This window comes from Oncorhynchus mykiss, chromosome 3 (genome assembly GCF_057628025.1).
Source record: "Oncorhynchus mykiss isolate SJ-2025 chromosome 3, ASM5762802v1, whole genome shotgun sequence".
In the NCBI taxonomy this organism is placed as follows: domain Eukaryota; kingdom Metazoa; phylum Chordata; class Actinopteri; order Salmoniformes; family Salmonidae; genus Oncorhynchus; species Oncorhynchus mykiss.
Window position 1 is genome coordinate 32,992,826 of NC_143024.1, and position 21,924 is coordinate 33,014,749.

Here is a 21,924-nt window from a genome sequence, read left to right on the forward strand (position 1 = left end):
GTACTGGGGGCTACTCCTATTTATCCTAAAATAGCCCAATACTGGAAACAACAGTACATTAATAAATGCCAAAGCCGCACTTAGTGCTGCTTAGCATGGAGCCCTGAGGAGTGGTGCAGTAATCTGTACTTGAGAGGGGTGCAGGGCTAGAGGTCACCAGAGAGGAAGCTGACATGACAGACTCTCACTTTGTTAACCCACTAATGGACGGACCTCCCTCCCCACCACTTACCCCTCCCTTTCATGGACTGTTTTAGCAAAACTGAGGAAGGAAATATAATGCAGGAACAGGTTGATAAAAATTGTGATGAAAATCAACAGTATTAACCATAGATGAAAATGAAATAGTGTGTATACATAGCTAGGTTTCCATCCAATTGGTGACAGATTTTCATGCAAATATTGAAAAATCTGCATAAAGAAAATATGCACATTTACCCACCAATGGTGTTTCCAACAAACTGAATTGTTGCGGATAAAAATCAGTACGTGATGACATAGTGCACACAAAATGTACTTTTTCACTAACGCTTTCATGTACTGAATAAAAATGTAAAGTTCAATGTGTTTCCATCGCATTTTCAATGCTACTGATAGTTTTGTCACAAGAACTGTTGCTTTAAATGGCAAATGTACCTACTCTGGTCTTGGCGAGTGCACTCTAGCCAACAGCTTGCATATACAGTGCAGGTAGGCTAGTCTACGTAATGAGATTATTATGGATAAGAGCAAGAATAGTTTTATTTGTTAAATGGCAGTCAAGCACCGTTCATGTCAAGACCCTCGATATTTGTTGGAAAGGAGCATCAAGCACATCATCGTCCACTTTCACCACCCTGTGAAGTTCATCAGAATGTATTTCATCTTTAGCTTAATAAATGGCATAGTTTACCAAGTCATAGACCAACTGCCATATCATTGAGTGACTCTAAGTTTGCTTCGATATCATGATTATTATTCAATATTTGCGCATAAAGGAGTTTCCACCATCAAATATTGCATACTTCATTTTACAGACACAATGCCGAATGAGCAAATTATCTGTCGACATTTGTAAAATTGTACCGAAACTTCCTGTTTCCATCAATGCTGTCATGATTTTTTTTTTGTTCAATATGACTTTACTCACATAAAAATTGTGGATGGAAACGTACTAAGATAGACAGATGAAATCAAATCCAATGCTATGGTGGCACAGTGCCAGAGCGCTCCATGATTTCCCTAGTCTGTAGTGGAACAAGACAAGGTTTTCTTGTTACCCGTTGGGTTTGATGTAAAGGTTGTGGTTAAATATGAAATATTCAGTGATCAAGCAAGTGAAAAGGATATATAGAAGCATCTGCTAGTCTGTGCTAGCACAAAATACAGTGCCTTCAGAAACTATTCACACCCTTTGACTTTTTCCACATTTTGTGTTACAGCCTGAAATTAAAATGGATTAAATAGAGATTGTTTGTCACTGGCCTAGACACAATAACCCATTATGTCAAAGTGGAACTATACTGAACAAAAATATAAACACAATATGCAACATACATAGGCCCACCCACTTGGGAGCCAGGCCCAGCCAATCAGAAGAAGTTTTTCCCCACAAAGGGGCTTTATTACAGACAGAAATACTCCTCAGTTTCATCAGCTGTCTGGGTGGATGGTCTCAGACGATCCCGCAGGTGAAGAAGCTGCATTTGAAGGTCCTGGGCTGGCGTGGTTACACGTGGTCTCTGGTTTTGAGGCTGGTTGGACACACTGCCAAGTTCTCTAAAACGATGATGGAGGCGGCTTATGGTAGAAAAATTAACATTCAATTTGTGCAGTCAGCATGCCAAAACTTGAGACATCTGTGGCATTGTATTGACTGACAAAACTGCACATTTTAGTGGCCTTTCATTGTCCCCAGCACAAGGTGCACCTAGGGGTGGCAGGTAGCCTAGTGGTTAGAGCGTTGGACCAGTAACTGGAAGGTTGCTGGATCGAATCCCTGAGCTGACAAGGTAAAAACAAATGTTGTCCTGCCGCTGAGCAAGATGAATGTACTTTAGTGTGAAAAGTGCAAAGGACACAGAACAACAGCAAAGATCATTGTGAAGATGCTGGAGGAAACAGGTACAAAAGTATCTATATCCACAGTAAAACGAGTCCTATATTGACATAACCGAACGGCGACTCAGCAAGGAAAAAGCCACTGCTCCAAAACCGCCATAAAAAGCCAGACTACGGTTTGCAACTGCACATGGGAACAAATCGTAAATGTCCTCTGGTCAAAAATAGAACTGTTTGGCCATAATGACCATTGTTATGTTTGGAGGGAAAAAGGGGACTTGGCTCCCTCTGCTGGGAGTATACGGGTTGAGCACCCCGACACGCATGGCTCCAAGCAGAGGTAATTAGGGAGCCATGGAGGCCATAAAAGGAGTACTGTGGCACACCGTGGGGATAACAGAGAGACCGACACATTGCAGAAGCTAAGAAGAAGGACCAAGCCAAATCTACGTGATTTCGTTGTTATGTTTATTTTATTGCCTAGTAAAATCGTGTTTGCTGACTAGAACCTCCCTGTGTCTGTGTTAATCTCTGCACGCTCAACCCAACACCCCACGGTTTACCACATTGGCCACAAGGGAGATAAACCGCTTGGTTAAAAGCCAGTTCACTGGCAAATGTGATTTACGAGGGGCGTCTCCCTTCCTTGTTTTTCTCCTATAATATTTTTTTTATTTGTCAAAGGGATTTGTTGAGTTTATTGCTCTGTAAACTGCTGTTGGGTGAGAGGAAAGATAAGCCCTAGAGAAAGAATACCACAAAAATGTGAGGGGGAAGGAAGACATTAGGGTGAGGAAAAGACTGCAGGATTCTACAGCTCTTCAGGGAACAGAGGAAGGATTAAGGGGGCCACAATGTTCATGGCATTCACATGGAAATGTACAGAATGCATTTTTCCCTCAAGCATTTTGCTTCACCTACACAGCTTGCTTATAATGTATGGTGCCCTAGCTTTATTTTAAATATAATATCGGAAGGCAATGACTATTATAATCTTCCCACGCCAAGTCTCAAGAAATGTCTCTCTGCTATTACATATGCCTGATGATGAAGAAATGGCAGTAGGTTGTCAGTCAGTCACAATGCAACGATTCTGTCTTGACACAATGAAGATGGGTGGAAAGCATTTTTGAAAAGATATGACAATCATACATTTTACACGAGTGAGAGTTATGACTTGACATGCACAAAATAGGGAAAGGGGGATAGGTAGTTAGTTGCACAAGTGAATGCATTTAACCGAAATGTGTCTTCTGCATTTAACCCAACCCATCTGAATCAGAGAGGTGCGAGGGGCGTTCTTAATCGACATCCACTTCATCGGCACCCATGGAGCAGTTAACTACCTTGCTCAAGGGCAGAACAGCAGATTTTCCCACTTTACCAGCTCAGGGATTGGAACCAGCGACTGGCCCAATGTCTTAACCTGCTAGGCTACCTGAGGCTGAGAGAACATGTTTCAGTTTTAAAGCTAATAGCCGTAATGATCCCAAGGTGAGGGATTCAGCTCAGTGGCAGTTTGACCACAAATAGATCATGCCTCCAAAGATCAGGGCCGGATTACCGAACGGGCGTGCAGAGCACGTACCCCGGGGGGCCCGGCCTCCAGTGTCAGGGGCCCCCAGATAGCATATGATTGAAAAATGTGTAGCATTGCAGGAAATTAGCTTTAAAATTGCAACATTTTGCCTCAGCCTAAAGACAAAATGTAAACAAAAGCATGAGATGAGCTGTGAAACAGCACATTTCCCCCCTGCCCTGTGGCAACAGGGTAGAATTACAGAAAAAGTGCTTTAAAACAAAAAAAATATCTCTGCACCATGCATGGCAATATGTGTTGAAATGCAGGAAGTTATCTGATTTCCTGACCCTCTCTGTGGGCCCTGGCGGTCGTTGCCCGTGGCCCCAAATGCAGTAGTTGGCGGCCCTGACCATTGCCTTCACATGTCACAAACAATTGAATCAGAAAAAAATATTCGCTCACTATATGAGTATGGTTACCTGCACACAATAATGACATTATTGTGGATAGTCAGAATAATATAACAGTTCGATTAAAACGTCAGGTTAATTAACCTATATGCTTTGCAAGAAGAACGATTTTCCCTAATAATCATATTACATGGATACATCTGAAATCAGGCTACCTGATGACACTCTGATAAATGCAGAAGATCGGCAATCAAAAGAAATGTTCTACCATTGTGACTATTTTTGGAAAGCATTTTTGATTCTGAGTTCGGGCATATAACGTTTGTTTGTGAAAACTACTAAACGCATACATTCAGTTGTTTCGAACTCATTTCAAAGAGGGAGGCTCTCTCGGTTGGTGCTAGCACATCCGCAGATCAAATACACAGCTGGAACGTCGGTGTTTAGGACAACATAATTCGAAAGATTGCTGGTGTTTTAATTGGTGTATGCTTACTTAGGTTTTGACTTTACGCCGATTAAGATAAACAGAGTAATGAGTTTAAATGACTATTGCATAATCTGCCTACTGCCATAATCAGTTCAATATAGAATTATTACTGTCCATGTAAACCTACTGTGTGTGTGTAACCTGATATACATGTTCAACCCCCTATATTTTATGAGAAAGATGCATGCACTCAACAACTGGTAACATTTCTCTCAACATAGACTGTTGGACATGCTTTTAAATACAGCTCCTCTGTGGTAGAATTATTTACCACTGTGCTAATTGCTTGAGAATAAATATTTGTATAGATCCACTCCTCATTTCTCGCATTCTGTGCTTCTACACCTGCATTGCTTGCTGTTTGGGGTTTTAGGCTGGGTTTCTGTACAGCACTTTGAGATATCAGCTGATGTATGAAGGGCTATATAAATACATTTGATTTGATTTGATTCTCTCTCCTTCCCTCCCGCTCCAGTGGAAACGAAAGCCTACCCCTGTGCATGAATGAGTAAGACGCCGCCACGAGGTGAACACACACACTTTCATACAAGCACATACACACTGTTCCAGCGCCAGGCAGTCAGTCTCTACTCCGACTGGCCAAAGCTGCCTCATATGGAATTTAGCCTCATATGGATAGCCTCAAGCTATCCAGCGTAACACTGAAATATACAGAGTACAAGGGATACTGGCATGAAACCAGACATACACACACAGACACAGGGATATGCAGCTGTGTGAGGAGCCGGACACACCCTCAGACCAGACGAAGGGAGGCAGAGTGTGTGTGTGCGTGTTTCTTTGACCTGTGGCTGTAGAGGATTTTCTTGGTGTGTGACGGCAGTTGTCATCTCTTGTTCTTTACCTGATGCCGTGGGATTTCCTGACCCTGGAGTTCAACAGCTGACCCATGCAGGCATAGAATCAGCTTCCCTGAGTTGTGGACCTGGAACACAGCTAAAGGTGCTGAGCAGTGCTGGTACTTTGCTAACCTTTCCCTGGAATATTTTCTAATTCAGGCAAAAAGTTATCATGCTACAACTATGAAACAACAGGCACATTTTCTGCAGAGATATGCTACTTTGTCTGACACAGCAAATAATCAAGGACTGTCTTTGCTTAGCCTAAAATAATTGAATCAGGAAAGCCAACGCCAACTTTGTCCAGTCTGTTTTCTTTGGTAATAAGAGGTGGGAGCTAGTACCTCTCAAATTACTGACTGTGGCTGTACATTCATTCTGTTGATTCTCCTATTTATTTTATTATGTTTTCTTTGTGCGCACTAAAAGGAAAAACTTAATTGATGTTTTTTTTGGCCGATATCCCCTGCTTTCGTGAACCACGCGTTGCCTTTTCGCGGGTTTCGCTTACCCATCAGCTCCTCTGCCCACACACAGCTCGAGCCTCCCAGCTGATATTTCACCTCAGTCACTGACAGTCACAGATGCCAAGACGTCGGCATAAACCGGAGCTTGACATGGAGGGAGTAAACTCAATTTAAGGTAATTGTATTGTATTTAGGCAAACGTCAAATATGTTTTTGTAGCTGCAACACATTTTAATCCATGTTAAATTATATCGCCTACAGCCAGACAGCGCACCACATGTACTCCAAAATGACTTTTGAGTGTAACGTTAGGCTATGTTGTGAGAACAAATCTTTAGGTCTAATATAAGGCTAATAACGTTAGCTGGAAAACAAACAAACAGGTATACCCTCCTTATAACGTTTAAGGTTTTGTTATGTATACATTTAGACGTTCTAAATGTTTGTTATCTACTAGAAAAATCCTTTATCTGATTTCAGACATGAGTTTATCATAACCCTAAGCGCCCTATGACTCAATTGTTTTTGTTTTTGATAAAATACTTTATAAACTAGATGTAACGTTAGCCTATAGCTTCAAATTAATAAAAGTAATTGCCCTCAGACTGAACACTGCTCTATCTAGCCTACATGCATTTGAAAATGCCATGCAAAGCACTTTCGATTTTTGCTCCATTGTTTAGGTATTTGTTGGTGTACCGGGCTTTGATGCCAAACAAATCTCAACGAGTGCAGTTAAACAATTAAATCACTGCATATCCTGTCAGGTGCAAGCTTAATGGTCTACCAGTTTGATAGAGGCAATTAACAACCATGTAGTTGTCTAGGAAAGTTCACCTTCACCATAACTTACTAAAGGGAGCTGTGACAAGTATTTTGTCACACACGTTGACATTCTTTGATGCATGGTTAATTATTCAGTTTATATTCTCAACTCCTGAGTATATATCTGATTTGAGGGGACAGAACTGCCCATTAACTCAGTAACTCCAGTCTGGTATAAGGGAGTCACCCTCTCATATATGTTCTATAACATGGTAGTGCAAAGGCCACTCAAACGTGACATGAAGAAAAATAGTTTGAGGGAATTCAGCTATGACGAAGAAAAACAGCTCTTTGAACAGAGTTGAACAGACATGAAGAGACTCCAAACTGAGCCTTTTGTGTGTGTGTGTGTGTCTGTGTGTGTGTGTGTCTGTATATGTGTGTGTGTGTACAATAGTCTCCCTATGTCTCCCTCTTAAGCTCAACAGGATAAATAATTCACAAGGACATAATTCAACAGCCTAACAGGATGAGGAGGCAGGGAGAGAAACTGTTGCTGGTTTTTCTTCTGCTGCTGGGTGCCTGTCTCCAGTGGGTCCAGTCTGGCAGGTCTTCCCGGCACCGTGATTCACATCGACGCCCCAGAGAGCACCGGGACCATCGGCAGCACCGGAACATCACGCTGGCCATCATCCTACCACAGAGAAACACTGCCTACCCCTGGGCCTGGCCCCGTGTGGGTCCGGCTCTGGAACGAGCCATTGACACCATCAACACTGACCCAGCGCTCCTCCCTGGCCACCACCTGGGTTACGTGTTTGAGAACAGCGAGAACGAGGAGGGCATCTGCTCTGAGTCCATCGCCCCACTCATGGCTGTTGACCTCAAGTTCGCCCACGACCCCTGGGCTTTCATTGGGCCGGGCTGTGACTACACCTCCTCCCCAGTGGGCCTCTTCACCACCCACTGGGACATCCCCATGGTAACGGCGGGCGCCCCAGCCGTGGGCTTCAACGGAATCAACATGTACCCGTCCATCACCAACACGGGCCCCACGCACAAGAAGCTGGGCAAGTTCGGCCTCCATATCTGCAAGCACTTTGAGTGGAAGGAGCAGGTGCTGCTCATGTTCAGTGACAACAAGAAGGACGACCGACCGTGCTACTTCGCTGTGGAGGGCCTCTACACAGAGCTGCACTTGAACAACATCACCTCGGTGGACCTGGTGTTTGAGGAGAACACTGGACCAGTCAACTACTCTGACCTGCTCCACAACATCAAGCAAGATGGCCGAGGTGGGTCCCCTATATTCACTACACTTTATTCACAGCTTTGTATACTACATATTGTGAGAGAAAATCTGTTAATGTTCAGTGGGTTGGCACGGTGTCTTTTCGTTTTAATTTCTGTCTGGAACTTATTTCATTATGGTTAGGCTTGTCAGCCTAAGAACAGCCTGAAAAGAACCTTATTGGAGCATGTTATTTATTCAGCCTAAGCCCTCATGACATAGATTTATTTGTTGACACAGCTGTACAAAACTGTATGTGCTTGTTTTCATATTTAAGATTGTGTGTGTGTATGTGTTTCACTTATTACCTATGATATTTGATGGCTCCTGCCCTCTGAATGATTCTTAGCAGCAGGGCTTGTTAAGCGTGGATATTAGCTTTTGATCCTTGCTGCAGGGCATGGATGCCCTGGCAGCCTGAGCAAGAATTATGAGCTCAATCGATGCTGTGCAGATCAGACAACTCACTGCTGCAAATGGCCTGTCCTCAGGACAGACAGAGATAATAAGATCGGCGTCATTAGATGATACAGCAGTTTTATGAAACCCCTCCAATTGTTTTCACTGTATTTTGGTTCAGTTTACCCTTCTGCTGCCTTTGAGGAAATGGACACAGTAAATATGAGGAAATGGACAAAGCAAATATAATTCATTGCTACTCCAATCTATCACTTTCTTTGCAAAGTCAAGTGAGTCAACAAATAGATAGATAAGCCTCTCGATTGGTTCTCTATGAGCTTCCCTCTCCAGTTCCCACACGGGTATAAAAACATCTCCAGAGAAGACATATATTAACAGAGGTCACGACCCTGCGACATTATAAGGGAGCTGCAGTCAACATATCAGATCTGTAGGTATTTCCTGCTAAACAGACTCTGTCATTGGGCTAATTACCCTGGCCCTTTGCTTTTTGTTGGTCTGCAGTTCATCATATCTAACCAGAGGTGAGCAAATTATGGACTTAGTCAAATTAGGGATTTGTTAAAAAAAACAGAGGTAATCCATGTCCTGGAACAAGTACTAAATATGAGTATTTCTGTTCAACAAGAAAGCATGCGTGACTTACCATGTTTCTTTTTGTTTTCACACTGTGAACTTCGTTGTTTTGGTTACATGGATCCAAATGTGTACTTTATGGAGCGCCAGAAGACTGTTGTCTTTGGCTTATTCCAAATTCACAGGCATCATGGTGTGATTGATTATGGCTTTTAGTTAAGGTTTTCTAACTGAGATCTGGTAGAATGGCCACACTAAGCCATGCATTTTGATGGAGTGCAGTTGACCTGTGTGCGCAGAACTAATGAGTTGTTTTATGTATTTAGGTTAAAGGGGCAATCTGCAGTTGCTACATCCATGTTTGGAATGATAAATTAATTATATGTACCCATTGATTCTTGAAGAATATAACTTATAAATGCCTCATGAGCTTAGTCCAACTGCCATACCCCATCAGAACCCAAAATACAAGCTTGTTTTACTCCAGTGTTTGTAAACAAAGTAAATATAAACTGTATAGCTGCAAAACATGGTTAAATCTATTATTTTAATATCATGGATGGTCAGTCCTGGCTTCCATAGCTCTGTCTATGATTTTGAAAGTGGTTACATTTCTCCAGGCCCATCCCTCAGATTTTTACCGAAACAGAGATTACTTTATTTTTTAAACTACTGATTCCCACTTTAAAGTGTCTATTTAGCATTAACAGTCGGGAAATGTTTAACCCAAAAACCTTCGTAGACATATGTTTTTTATTGCTCATACTGTCACGGTCTTCCTCCTCTTCATCTGAAGAGGAGAGGCGAGAAGGATCAGAGGACCAAAATGCAACGTGGTATGTGTTCATAGTGAATTTTAATAAAGAAAACACTGAACACTGCAACACTATACAAAAACAATAAACCAATGACGACCGTGAAGCTACAAATGAGACCTGTGCTGACACAAGCCACTAACATAGACAATCACCCACAAACAAACAGTGCAACCCAGGCTACCTAAGTATGATTCTCAATCAGAGACAACTAATGACACCTGCCTCTGATTGAGAACCATACTAGGCCGAAACATAGAAATCCCCAAATCATAGAAAATCAAACATAGACTGCCCAGCCAACTCACGCCCTGACCATACTAAATAAATACAAAACAAAGGAAATAAAGGTCAGAACGTGACACATACACCTGCCTGGGAAAAAGCCATCGTAGGGGATGCAATGTTTCATTAGATTGGGACCGGTGTAAAATATAAATAATCATTTGGTAAAAAGGCTGTTTCCTGAATATAACCTCTGCCATGGCCCAGTTAAGAATCAAAATAAACTAAACTCCCATTTATTTATCAGCAAATCTCCAATGCTTGAAACAGCCATTTGTACAACTCCATTTAAAAGAATATCCATGGACGATTTATAGTGGAAATATGACTTAAGAAAAGTAGCAAGTGGAACATTTGGGTTAGCCTACACAGTATATGAGAGTACAAAAATACTTCCTGATTATGTTCCTGATTGTAACTCTATTCTGTCAGAGCACACAATCAGCAATTGATTTACATGTTGTTGTGGTGGTTGTCAGTTTGTTTCAGAACAGAAGATGGTTTGAGGATCAGACAGACTTGCTTTATATTCAGATTTTATGCATTGCTCTTCTCAGCTCAGAGACAAGTAATACCGCAACAACACCAACACCGATCTCACGCTATGGTTGGAGAGAGTGAGGGTCAGGAGTGCTCAATGTGCAAAAAAAAAAATGTGTGTGTGGTGCGAAACGATATTGTAACAGCCTCCCCAGCCCACCGTAACACATAGACACACATCTGTCACACTCACCAGCAGTGCTGTGACCTTTTCCTCAGCACTCATCAAGAGAGAGGAAGCCTTTCACAATATGTTCCCCCACCTCACCACCCCCTGCCGCCATCCCTAGGGAGCAATAAATAAATACGCACACCATTATGATGAGGAAATGACACCAGAGACGGTTTGCGTGCTGCAGGGACCTCAGTCTGTTGTTTGGGTGCATTCATTGTCTCAACAACTGTTGCTTCACCCAATTGCCCCTTTTACTGAAAAAGAACATGGCTTGTATTGTTTTGGACTGGTTTCATTATTGCTTCAGGGGCCTTAACAATAATCCAGGAGAAAAGACTGAAAGTGTGGTCTCTCATATCTCCTTGTGTGTGTGTGTGTGTGTGTGTGTCTACACCCAAAAATGAAAATGTCTTAGATTTTCCACAGACCTTTAAAGTGGTCTCCTCATGTGGTTTAAGCATTGTTGTGGTTTTAGGGATAGGTCGAGGTCTCAACTTTCTGTTGTGAGTTAGAATACTAGAATATACAAGGTGCAATTTCAAAATATGGTTGTGGATCAGCAGTTTTTCTCTTGTTTTGTTAGTAGGGTAGTACATAATATTCAGAGGTGGAAATTTTCCGTGGGATGTATTGGGAATATATGGGAATTAACGATAATAATATAAATACCATTTAAATGTAGATGTTTTTTGCATTGGATATATTTACCATATCATATGGAGACAGAAACATAAACATTTTACCTTATCATAAGTAGACATAATTGCAAATGATTGAATCCTTCAAATAGAAATAAAAAAAACAATTTAGTTACGTATTGAACTTTAATTAAATGAGTTGACTATTCTGTAAAATGATAGTCTAGAAACTAAAGCTTTGGTTGTCTTCCTCTCAGGCTTCTGTGTCTTCTCCCTGGACCACCTCAATGTTCACCTCTTGAACATCAGACTCTGAGGCCTCATCTTCACTGTCACTTTCCAACCTTGTTGAGGATGGCTCGTTGTCAGGCTCAAAAAGCCTCACATTTGCCCGGATGGCCACCAATTTTTCAACCCTTGTATTGGTCCGCCTATTGCGTGCTTTTGGTGTGTGTGTTCCCAAACAAGGACCAGTTGCGTTCTGAGGTGGCTGATGTTGGTGGGATTTGGAGGATGATTAAGGCAACAAAGTCCCTTCCACCAGGTGGCTGATGAGATATGTTGGCACGACTGCCATATTGCATCTCCATCCCAAAGCCCTTGCTTGGAAGTGTACTTCGCCAGACCTCCAAGAACCTTGCCCTCATCCAGGCCAAGGTGGCGAGAGACGGTAGTGATGACACCATAGGCCTTGTTGATCTCTGCACCAGACAGGATGCTCTTGCCAGCATACTTGGGGTCCAACATGCACGCTGTGGCATGTATGGGCTTCAGGCAGAAGTCTTCACGCTTTTTGATGTATTTCAGAACTGCAGTTTCCTCTGCTTGGAGCAACAGTAAAGTGGGCAGGGCAGTACGGATTTTTTCTTCTCTTACATCTGCAAGCAGAGTCTGAACATCAGACAGGATGGCATTGTCTCCCTCAATCCGTGCAATGGCTACTGCTATAGGTTTCAGGAGTTTCAGGCTGCTTACCACTTTCTCCCAAAGTGCATCATCCAGGAGGATCCTCTTGATGGGGCTGTCCATATCGGCAGACTGTGATATGGCCATTTCTTGGAGAGACTTCTTGTCCTCCAGGAGACTGTCAAACATGATGACAACACCACCCCAATAGGTGTTGCCCGGCAGCTTCAATGTGGTGTTCTTATTCTTCTCACTTTGCTTGGTGAGGTAGATTGTTGCTATAACTTCATGACCCTTCACATACCTAACCATTTCATTGGCTCTCTTGTAGAGTGTATTCATTGTTTTCAGTGCCATGATGTCCTTGAGGAGCAGATTCAATGCATGAGCAGCACAGCCAATGGGTGTGATGTTAGGGTAGGACTCCTCCACTTTAGACCAAGCAGCCTTCATGTTCACAGCATTCTGTCACCAGTGCATTCTGTCAAATACCTTCTGTGGTCCAAGGTCATTGATGACTGCCTTCAGCTCATCTGCAATGTAGAGACCCGTGTGTCTGTTGTCCCTTGTGTTTGTGCTCTTGTAGAATACTGGTTGAGGGGTGGAGATGATGTAGTTAATTATTCCTTGCCCACGAACATTCAACCACCCATCAGAGATGATTGCAATACAGTCTGCTTTCTCTATGATTTGCTTGACCTTCACTTGAGCTCTGTTGAACTCTGCATCCAGCAAATGAGAAGATAAAGCATGTCTGGTTGGAGGGGTGTGTGCTGGGCGAAGAACATTCAGATATCTCTTCCAATACACATTTCCTGTGAGCATCAGAGGTGAACCAGTTGCGTACACAGCTCGAGCAAGACATTCATCAGCATTTCTCTGACTATGTTCTTCCATTGAGTCAAAAATACTTCTGATTCCAGGAGGACCATGAGCTGTTGCTATGGATAAGGTGTCTGATTCATCATTTTCACCTCGAATAGAAGTAGAGGGACTTTTGTCAGAGGTTGCTTGTTGTGAACGCTGAGGGAACTTTATGCACTTGGCCAGATGATTCTGCATCTTCGTTGCATTCTTCTCATATGATTTGGCACAGTATTTGAAAATGTTCACAGCTTTTCATTCTACGTTAGCTGCAGTGAAATGTCTCCACACATTTTCCCGTAAAGATTAGAAAAAAATGAGTAAAACAAACAAAAATAGTTAAGCAGTTAGATTAAACAACTCCTTTGTAAGATACATGTTTTAAAATGAAACATACAGTGCCTTGCGAAAGTATTCGGCCCCCTTGAACTTTGCCACCTTTTGCCACATTTCAGGCTTCAAACATAAAGATATAAAACTGTATTTTTTTGTGAAGAATCAACAACAAGTGGGACACAATCATGAAGTGGAACGACATTTATTGGATATTTCAAACTTTTTTAACAAATCAAAAACTGAAAAATTGGGCGTGCAAAATTATTCAGCCCCCTTCAGTTAATACTTTGTAGCGCCACCTTTTGCTGCGATTACAGCTGTAAGTCGCTTGGGGTATGTCTCTATCAGTTTTGCACATCGAGAGACTGAAATGTTTTCCCATTCCTCCTTGCAAAACAGCTTGAGCTCAGTGAGGTTGGATGGAGAGCATTTGTGAACAGCAGTTTTCAGTTCTTTCCACAGATTCTCGATTGGATTCAGGTCTGGACTTTGACTTGGCCATTCTAATACCTGGATATGTTTATTTTTGAACCATTCCATTGTAGATTTTGCTTTATGTTTTGGATCATTGTCTTGTTGGAAGACAAATCTCCGTCCCAGTCTCAGGACTTTTGCAGACTCCATCATGTTTTCTTCCAGAATGGTCCTGTATTTGGCTCCATCCATCTTCCCATCAATTTTAACCATCTTCCCTGTCCCTGCAGAAGAAAAGCAGGCCCAAACCATGATGCTGCCACCACCATGTTTGACAGTGGGGATGGGGTGTTCAGGGTGATGAGCTGTGTTGCTTTTACGCCAAACAAAACGTTTTGCATTGTTGCCCAAAAGTTCAATTTTGGTTTCATCTGACCAGAGCACCTTCTTCCACATGTTTGGTGTGTCTCCCAGGTGGCTTGTGGCAAACTTTAAACGACACTTTTTATGGATATCTTTAAGAAATGGCTTTCTTCTTGCCACTCTTCCATAAAGGCCAGATTTGTGCAATATACGACTGATTGTTGTCCTATGGACAGAGTCTCCCACCTCAGCTGTAGATCTCTGCAGTTCATCCAGAGTGACCATGGGCCTCTTGGCTGCATCTCTGATCAGTCTTCTCCTTGTATGAGCTGAACGTTTAGAGGGACGGCCAGGTCTTGGTAGATTTGCAGTGGTCTGATACTCCTTCCATTTCAATATTATCGCTTGCACAGTGCTCCTTGGGATGTTTAAAGCTTGGGAAATCTTTTTGTATCCAAATCCGGCTTTAAACTTCTTCACAACAGTATCTCGGACCTGCCTGGTGTGTTCCTTGTTCTTCATGATGCTCTCTGCGCTTTTAACGGACCTCTGAGACTATCACAGTGCAGGTGCATTTATACGGAGACTTGATTACACACAGGTGGATTGTATTTATCATCATTAGTCATTTAGGTCAACATTGGATCATTCAGAGATCCTCACTGAACTTCTGGAGAGAGTTTGCTGCACTGAAAGTAAAGGGGCTGAATAATATTGCACGCCCAATTTTTCAGTTTTTGATTTGTTAAAAAAGTTTGAAATATCCAATAAATGTCGTTCCACTTCATGATTGTGTCCCACTTGTTGTTGATTCTTCACAAAAAAATACAGTTTTATATCTTTATGTTTGAAGCCTGAAATGTGGCAAAAGGTCGCAAAGTTCAAGGGGGCCGAATACTTTCGCAAGGCACTGTATATGTAAACAGGTGAATTAACACTCCTCAATTTGCAAGCTAAAACACACATGTTAGCAAAAACTAACTAGCAGAAATTGTTAACAAGTTAGAAATGATTTAAACACACTTTGCTGTAGGATACTATTCACTAGTTAACAAAAAAAGAATGTATGTCATATAAAATATATTCACCCCACCCAGTATTGTAATCAAAACTTACCAGAAAGCATGTAGTCCTTGGTTTAGACAGTGTAGTAGTGTGGGCTCAATAGCATCTCATTATTGTGCAGGATCTTGAGAATCAGCTGTACATGTGATGGAAGAATGCACTGTGCATGCAGAGGGTTGCAATTCCATTGAATTGGGGATAGTTTAACAAAAATATGCCACAAGACCTAGAATTGCCTTGTCTATCCCACAAAAAAGGTTTACTGTTATAAGCTAACTTTTTTGATGAATTTAATCTAAATTCCCCAAATTCCAGGGCTCCCATGGAACATTTCCAGAAATGTACCGAAAAGTTTCCGACCCTTTGCAACCCTATTTGTCCGTCACTGATAGTCAGTCAATTAGCCCATGTCAACTAAAGTTATTTTAGATTGCTAAATTAGTTTAGCGGCGAGCTATCTCAACTTGTTACACATGGATGTGGGTGTGCAGACCCGTGAGCAACCGGCGACCCCTCATGAGGAGTTGTTGTTTTTGTATAACAAAAACAATATTTTGAAAACGAAAACCTGAAAATAGGGAAAACAAAATGGGCAAAAAAATTAAATAAAACTGATTTTATAGGATCACTACAAATGTGCTCGGAAAGCCCATTTGCTGATTGAGCACTTTGATCCCTTGTTTCAGCTCCTTTCAAAATAGGATCCTTACCAACCTACCACTGCTGCACTGCAGGGAGCAGGATGGAGATGGTGGTGTATTGAATATTGATCAAGTTTAGGGGTTTAAATAACTCAACGTTGGTAACTCATCATATAACTTGCAGAAGAGCTAAGCCCGATGGACTGGGTGGGTGTACATGGTGTGTGAAATTTAATAAGGGGCCATTTGCTGAAATGTCAACAACAACAAAACATTTGCCTTTTGTTTCACCCAAGTCCTTTCATGAGCACAGCATTTATCAGATGCAATAACCATGACCATAATTACAATAATTGATCATGATGTTTTTATGAGATAATCTCATAAAGAAAGGAAGAGTTGAATCTTGTGAAGGATTCAGTCCACTGTTCATACATATTTTATGAGTGGATTCACACAGTTGACTGCACTTCTTGGCAATTATTTTGGTGTTAATTCCTTAAAATGAACCTGTAAATGTTATTTCCTGTCAGAAAAAGTTTTTCTGGGAATAACAAATCGCTGTCTCTGTATTAGTAGTGTAACAGTGTAGCTTCCGTTCCTCTGCTTATCCCAACCTGGGCTCGAACCAGGGACCCTATGAACACATCGACAACTGTCACCAAGGAAGCATCGTTACCTATCGCTCCACAAAAGCCGTGGGCCCTTGCAGGACAAGCAAAACAACTACTTCAAGGTTTCAGAGCTCGTAGCGTCACTAATTAAACGCCATTTCACATAGGCTATAGTAGGAGTAGTTCTCCTCTGAAGAGGTAAGCCTACATAGACTAATCAATAACTGAATGCTGTGTGTGGAAGGAGCAGCGTTTATTTCAGGACAGCTCTGTTTGGTTAGCTGTTTTTAACATCTGGAGTAGTAATCCTCCCCACATTGTGTGTGTGTGTGTGTGTGTGTGTGTGTCTGCCGTCGCTATTAAGCAACCCAATTGACTGCACACAAAAAGAGCAACAGCCAAAAACATTTGGCAAAGTCTGCATTTTTTATCTACTTTGATGAAATGGTTGGACAGAACACAAGAAATGTATCAATGCCGTAACCTTTTTTCACAATATTTTGTATTATGAAAGACCAGATTGGTTCTTGTTTAATTTCAATCAGTTAATTACACAAGCCATGGAATCATGTGAATGGGGCGTTTATCAACCTACAGTTGAAGTCAGAAGTTTACATACCCCTTAGCCAAATACATTTAAACTCAGTTTTTCACAATTCCTGACATTTAATCCTAGTAAAACTTCCCTGTTTTAGGCCAGTTAGGATCACCACTTTATTTTAAGAATGTGAAATGTCAAAATAATAGTAGAGAGAATGAATTATTTCAGCTTTTCTTTCTTTCATCACATTCCCAGTGGGTCAGAAGTTTACATACACTCAATTAGTATTTGGTAGCATTGCCTATAAATTGTTTAACTTGGGTCAAACGTTTCGGGTAGCCTTCCACAAGCTTCCCACAATAATTTGGGTGAATTTTGGCCCATTCCTCCTGACAGAGCTGGTGTAACTGAGCCACGTTTGTAGGCCTCCTTGCTCACACACGCTTTTTCAGTTCTGCCCACACATTTTCATATAGGATTGAGGTCAGAGCGTTGTGATGGGTACTCCAATATCTTGACTTTGTTGTCCTTAAGCCATTTTGCCACAACTTTGGAAGTATGCTTGGGGTCATTGTCCATTTGGAAGACACATTTGCGACCAAGCTTTTAACTTCCTGACTGATGTCTTGAGATGATGCTTCAATATATCCACATAATTTTCCTTTCTCATGATGCCATTTATTTTGTGAAGTGCACCAGTCCTTCCTACAGCAAAGCACCCCCACAACATGATGCTGCCACCCGCGTGCTTCACGGTTGGGATGGTGTTCTTCGGCTTGCAAGCTTCCCCCTTTTTCCTCCACACATAACAATGGTTATTATTGCCAAACAGTTCTATTTTTAATTAATCAGACAAGAGGACATTTACGATTTGTCCCCATGTGCAGTTGCAAACCGTAATCTGGCTTTTTTATGGCGGTTTTGGAGCAGTGGCTTCTTCCTTGCAGAGCGGTTATGTCGATATAGGACTCGTTTTACTGTGGATATAGATACTTTTGTACCTGTTTCCTCCAGCATCTTCACAATGTCCTTGTTGTTGTTCTGGGATTGATTTGCACTTTTCACACCAAAGTACGTTCATCTTGAGGAGACAGAACGCGTCTCCTTTCTGAGCGGTATGACGGCTGCGTGGTCTGATGGTGTTTATACTTGCGTACTATTGTTTGTACTAATGAACGTGGTACCTTCAGGCATTTGGAAATTGCTCTCAAGGATGAAGCAGACTTGTGGAGGTCCACAATTTTTTTTCTGTGATTTCCCATGATGTCAAGCAAAGAGGCACTGTGTTTGAAGGTGGGCCTTGAAATACATCCACAGGTACACCTCCAATTGACTCAAATGATGTCAATTAGCCTATCAGACGCTTCTAAAGCTATGACATAATTTCTGGAATTTTCTAAGCTGTTTAAAGTCACAGTAAACTTCTGACCTACTGGAATTGTGATACAGTGAATTATAAGTGAAATAATCTGTCTGTAAACAATTGTTGGAAATATTACTTGTGTCATACACAAAGTAGATGTCCTAACCGACTTTCCAAACGAGCGGTTGAAAAAACAGTTTTAATGACTCCAACCTAAGTGTATGTAAACTTCCGACTTTAACTGTATATTCACACACATTCCTGACCTGAATTTAACATTTCTGGGGTGACTTAGAAAAAGTGTGAAAGTGATTTTTCATTTGGACTTTGATGTTAGCAAATATATCACTTAAATGTATCACTAAAATGATGGACCCATGTGGACACAGCTCTCCTCTTGCCACCCCCTCTCTTCTCCACCTTCATTTTGCCCTTCTCTTTGCTCTCCTCACCCCCACCCTCACCTTGGTATGCTAATCAGTTATATTTTGGAACGGGCTATTTTAATCAAGGATGGTGTAGCTTCACAGGTGGTTCAGTATCAGCCATACAGTAAAGATAATCACTTCCAAAGAAAGACGTTAAAAAAGTTATTTTCCTTCTCACTACACACACCCACATGCCCAGTGATTACATAACTTCTATAAGTTAGTGAGAGTACAGTATGCGAGTAGAAAAGCTATACACTGCATATCCAAAAGCAACGCTTGGGTTGTTAATCATTAGTTGAGGAAATGTACAGCACCCAATTGCTTGACGAGATAGGAGCACTCAATTCATCCCAATGGGATTACCTGTCTATAAAGAAATGTCTATACACAGTTAAGAACATCACACTACTTGCGAAAGGGAGGGGGTGATTTTTCAATTACCTTTCATGGTGGCAGATCTTTGTAGAGATTGTAGAAAATGTTGATGAGCGAGAGAGTTTTGGCAGTTGAGCTTGTTATCCCAGTGTTAAGAGGGACCTGTAACTCTGTGGGGTTGTTGACATCACCCTTGCCTCGACATGACCCCTTCACCCCATAGCTTGGACTTCCCAAAAGGGGTGACGCATGACCCTGGAGCTTCCATCTCTTCTAGCTCGCCTCCTCCTGTCGCTATGGTTGCTGAGACAGAAGGTGGCCATGCTGAACTAAACTACCCACAAGGCGTACCCAGCCTTGCCTTTCCCTTTCCTCCCCCTCAGCCCCCTCGGCCCAGTCCATCTGGCATTAGTTAAAAATTAATATCCTGGAATCCTGGAGAGGCAAGGAGAAGGAGGGGAGTCAGACATGTAGGCCTATAAGTTTGCCTTCGAGCCTGGGGGAGATGGTAGTGGTGATGGTTGTGGTTGGTTTTAGATTTGTTGGTTTGCATGATTACACACAGATGAGTCAACACACACATTTAGTTATCTTCGTGAGGCCTGCTGTTCATCACAGGTGGAGTCTGGAGTCCTGGGAGGGATGGAGGCTGCTTCTGCCGTAATGGTTCAGCTTTGAACGCACTCCCATCCTAGTTTAACATCTAACAAAGCTTTTTATAGTTAGACATTGTATAATTGGATGTTTTCTGTATTATGTTGTATTATGTTGGATGTACACTCTTGAAATTAAGGTGCTATCTAGAACCTAAAAGCGTTCTTCTGTTGTCCCAATAGAATAACCTTTTGAAGAACCCTTTTGGTTCCAGGTAGAATATCTTTGAAACCAGAAAGGTTTCTATATGGAACCAAGAAAAGGTTATCCTATGGGGACAGCCAAATAACCCTTTTGGAACCCTTTTTCTAAGAGTGTTTAGAAAATAAATGCTCTAAACTAGACACTGGATTGTAGTTTAGTCATGGCTGGTAGTTCCATGCCTGGGACAAATCCACAGACTTCTCTACCACATTTTGGGACGATTAACTCCCATGGTGTCTAGCATGAACACACGCACACACACACACGCACATGCACGCAGACTCTCTGAGTACATCTCCTGCTGAGGAAAATCATGATGTCAGAACTTGATGTGTCATAAAAAACAACACAACCTTCAACATTTGTTCTTAGAGAGATATAGCACAGGACTAAATTCAAGACTCTTGTTTCTCTCAATTAGCATAGAGCATTTTACATTTTGAAAGCTGACCCTGTTTAGACTGTCTTCCACCATTTTCAGCACTCACAATTCATTTAGAGAGTACAGTAGTTTACCTCGATGTTGAAATGTTAGGGATAAGGCCTGTTATCATCTTAGGATGGAATCAAGGAAATGTTTGTGAAGTCTTGTACCAATTTTAAATAGTTGTCGTGGTCAGAGCCTTTTATATAAGGAGTCTTTATGGTAGGGTAAACCTAATGGTTTGTACACACTATGATGGAAATATTGAACTGAGGCAAGGTTCCCCCACAGACAGAAATGAGCAAAATTATTATAAAACCAATAGTCTGTGGGACTCAATGTTCCGAGTAACTTTAATTCAAAGCTCTGGTGTGGCCTCTTGTACCATCTCATCTTTGATCTGAAAGTCAGTTCCACTGTTGAATTGACCATGTCTTTTCTCCCTGGTGCATTTCCCAAGGTCCTGTTTGTGTTGTTTGTTTGTGTCAGTATACAGTGCCTTGCGAAAGTACTCGGCCCCCTTGAACTTTGCGACCTTTTGCCACATTTCAGGCTTCAAACATAAAGATATAAAACTGTCTTTTTTTGTGAAGAATCAACAACAAGTGGGACACAATCATGAAGTGGAACGACATTTATTGGATATTTCAAACTTTTTTAACAAATCAAAAACTGAAAAATTGGGCGTGCAAAATTATTCAGCCCCCTTAAGTTAATACTTTGTAGCGCCACCTTTTGCTGCGATTACAGCTGTAATTTGCTTGGGGTATGTCTCTATCAGTTTTTCACACCGAGAGACTGAATTTTTTTCACATTCCTCCTTGCAAAACAGCTCGAGCTCAGTGAGGTTGGATGGAGAGCATTTGTGAACAGCAGTTTTCAGTTCTTTCCACAGATTCTCGATTGGATTCAGGTCTGGACTTTGACTTGGCCATTCTAACACCTGGATATGTTTATTTTTGAACCATTCCATTGTAGATTTTGCTTTATGTTTTGGATCATTGTCTTGTTGGAAGACAAATCTCCGTCCCAGTCTCAGGTCTTTTGCAGACTCCATCACGTTTTCTTCCAGAATGGTCCTGTATTTGGCTCCATCCATCTTCCCATCAATTTTAACCATCTTCCCTGTCCCTGCTGAAGGCCCAAACCATGATGCTGCCACCACCATGTTTGACAGTGGGGATGGTGTGTTCAGCTGTGTTGCTTTTACGCCAAACATAACGTTTTGCATTGTTGCCAAAAAGTTCAATTTTGGTTTCATCTGAACAGAGCACCTTCTTCCACATGTTTGGTGTGTCTCCCAGGTGGCTTGTGGCAAACTTTAAACAACACTTTTTATGGATATCTTTAAGAAATGGCTTTCTTCTTGCCACTCTTCCATAAAGGCCAGATTTGTGCAATATACGACTGATTGTTGTCCTATGGACAGAGTCTC

At 41.8% G+C, this 21,924-nt stretch overlaps 1 protein-coding gene across 1 annotated transcript in view; it reads left to right on the forward strand.

Moving 5' to 3' along the window:
• The first annotated feature begins 4,964 nt into the window (after positions 1–4,964).
• The window catches only part of LOC100136306 (atrial natriuretic peptide receptor 1), a 67,816-nt gene continuing 50,856 nt past the window's right edge, over positions 4,965–21,924 (forward strand). The window contains exons 1-2 of the mRNA XM_036971924.2: positions 4,965–5,964; positions 7,012–7,849. Coding sequence (XP_036827819.1) covers positions 7,084–7,849 — 766 coding nt within the window. The 5' untranslated portion in view covers positions 4,965–5,964; positions 7,012–7,083. The remainder of the gene's footprint in view (positions 5,965–7,011; positions 7,850–21,924) is intronic.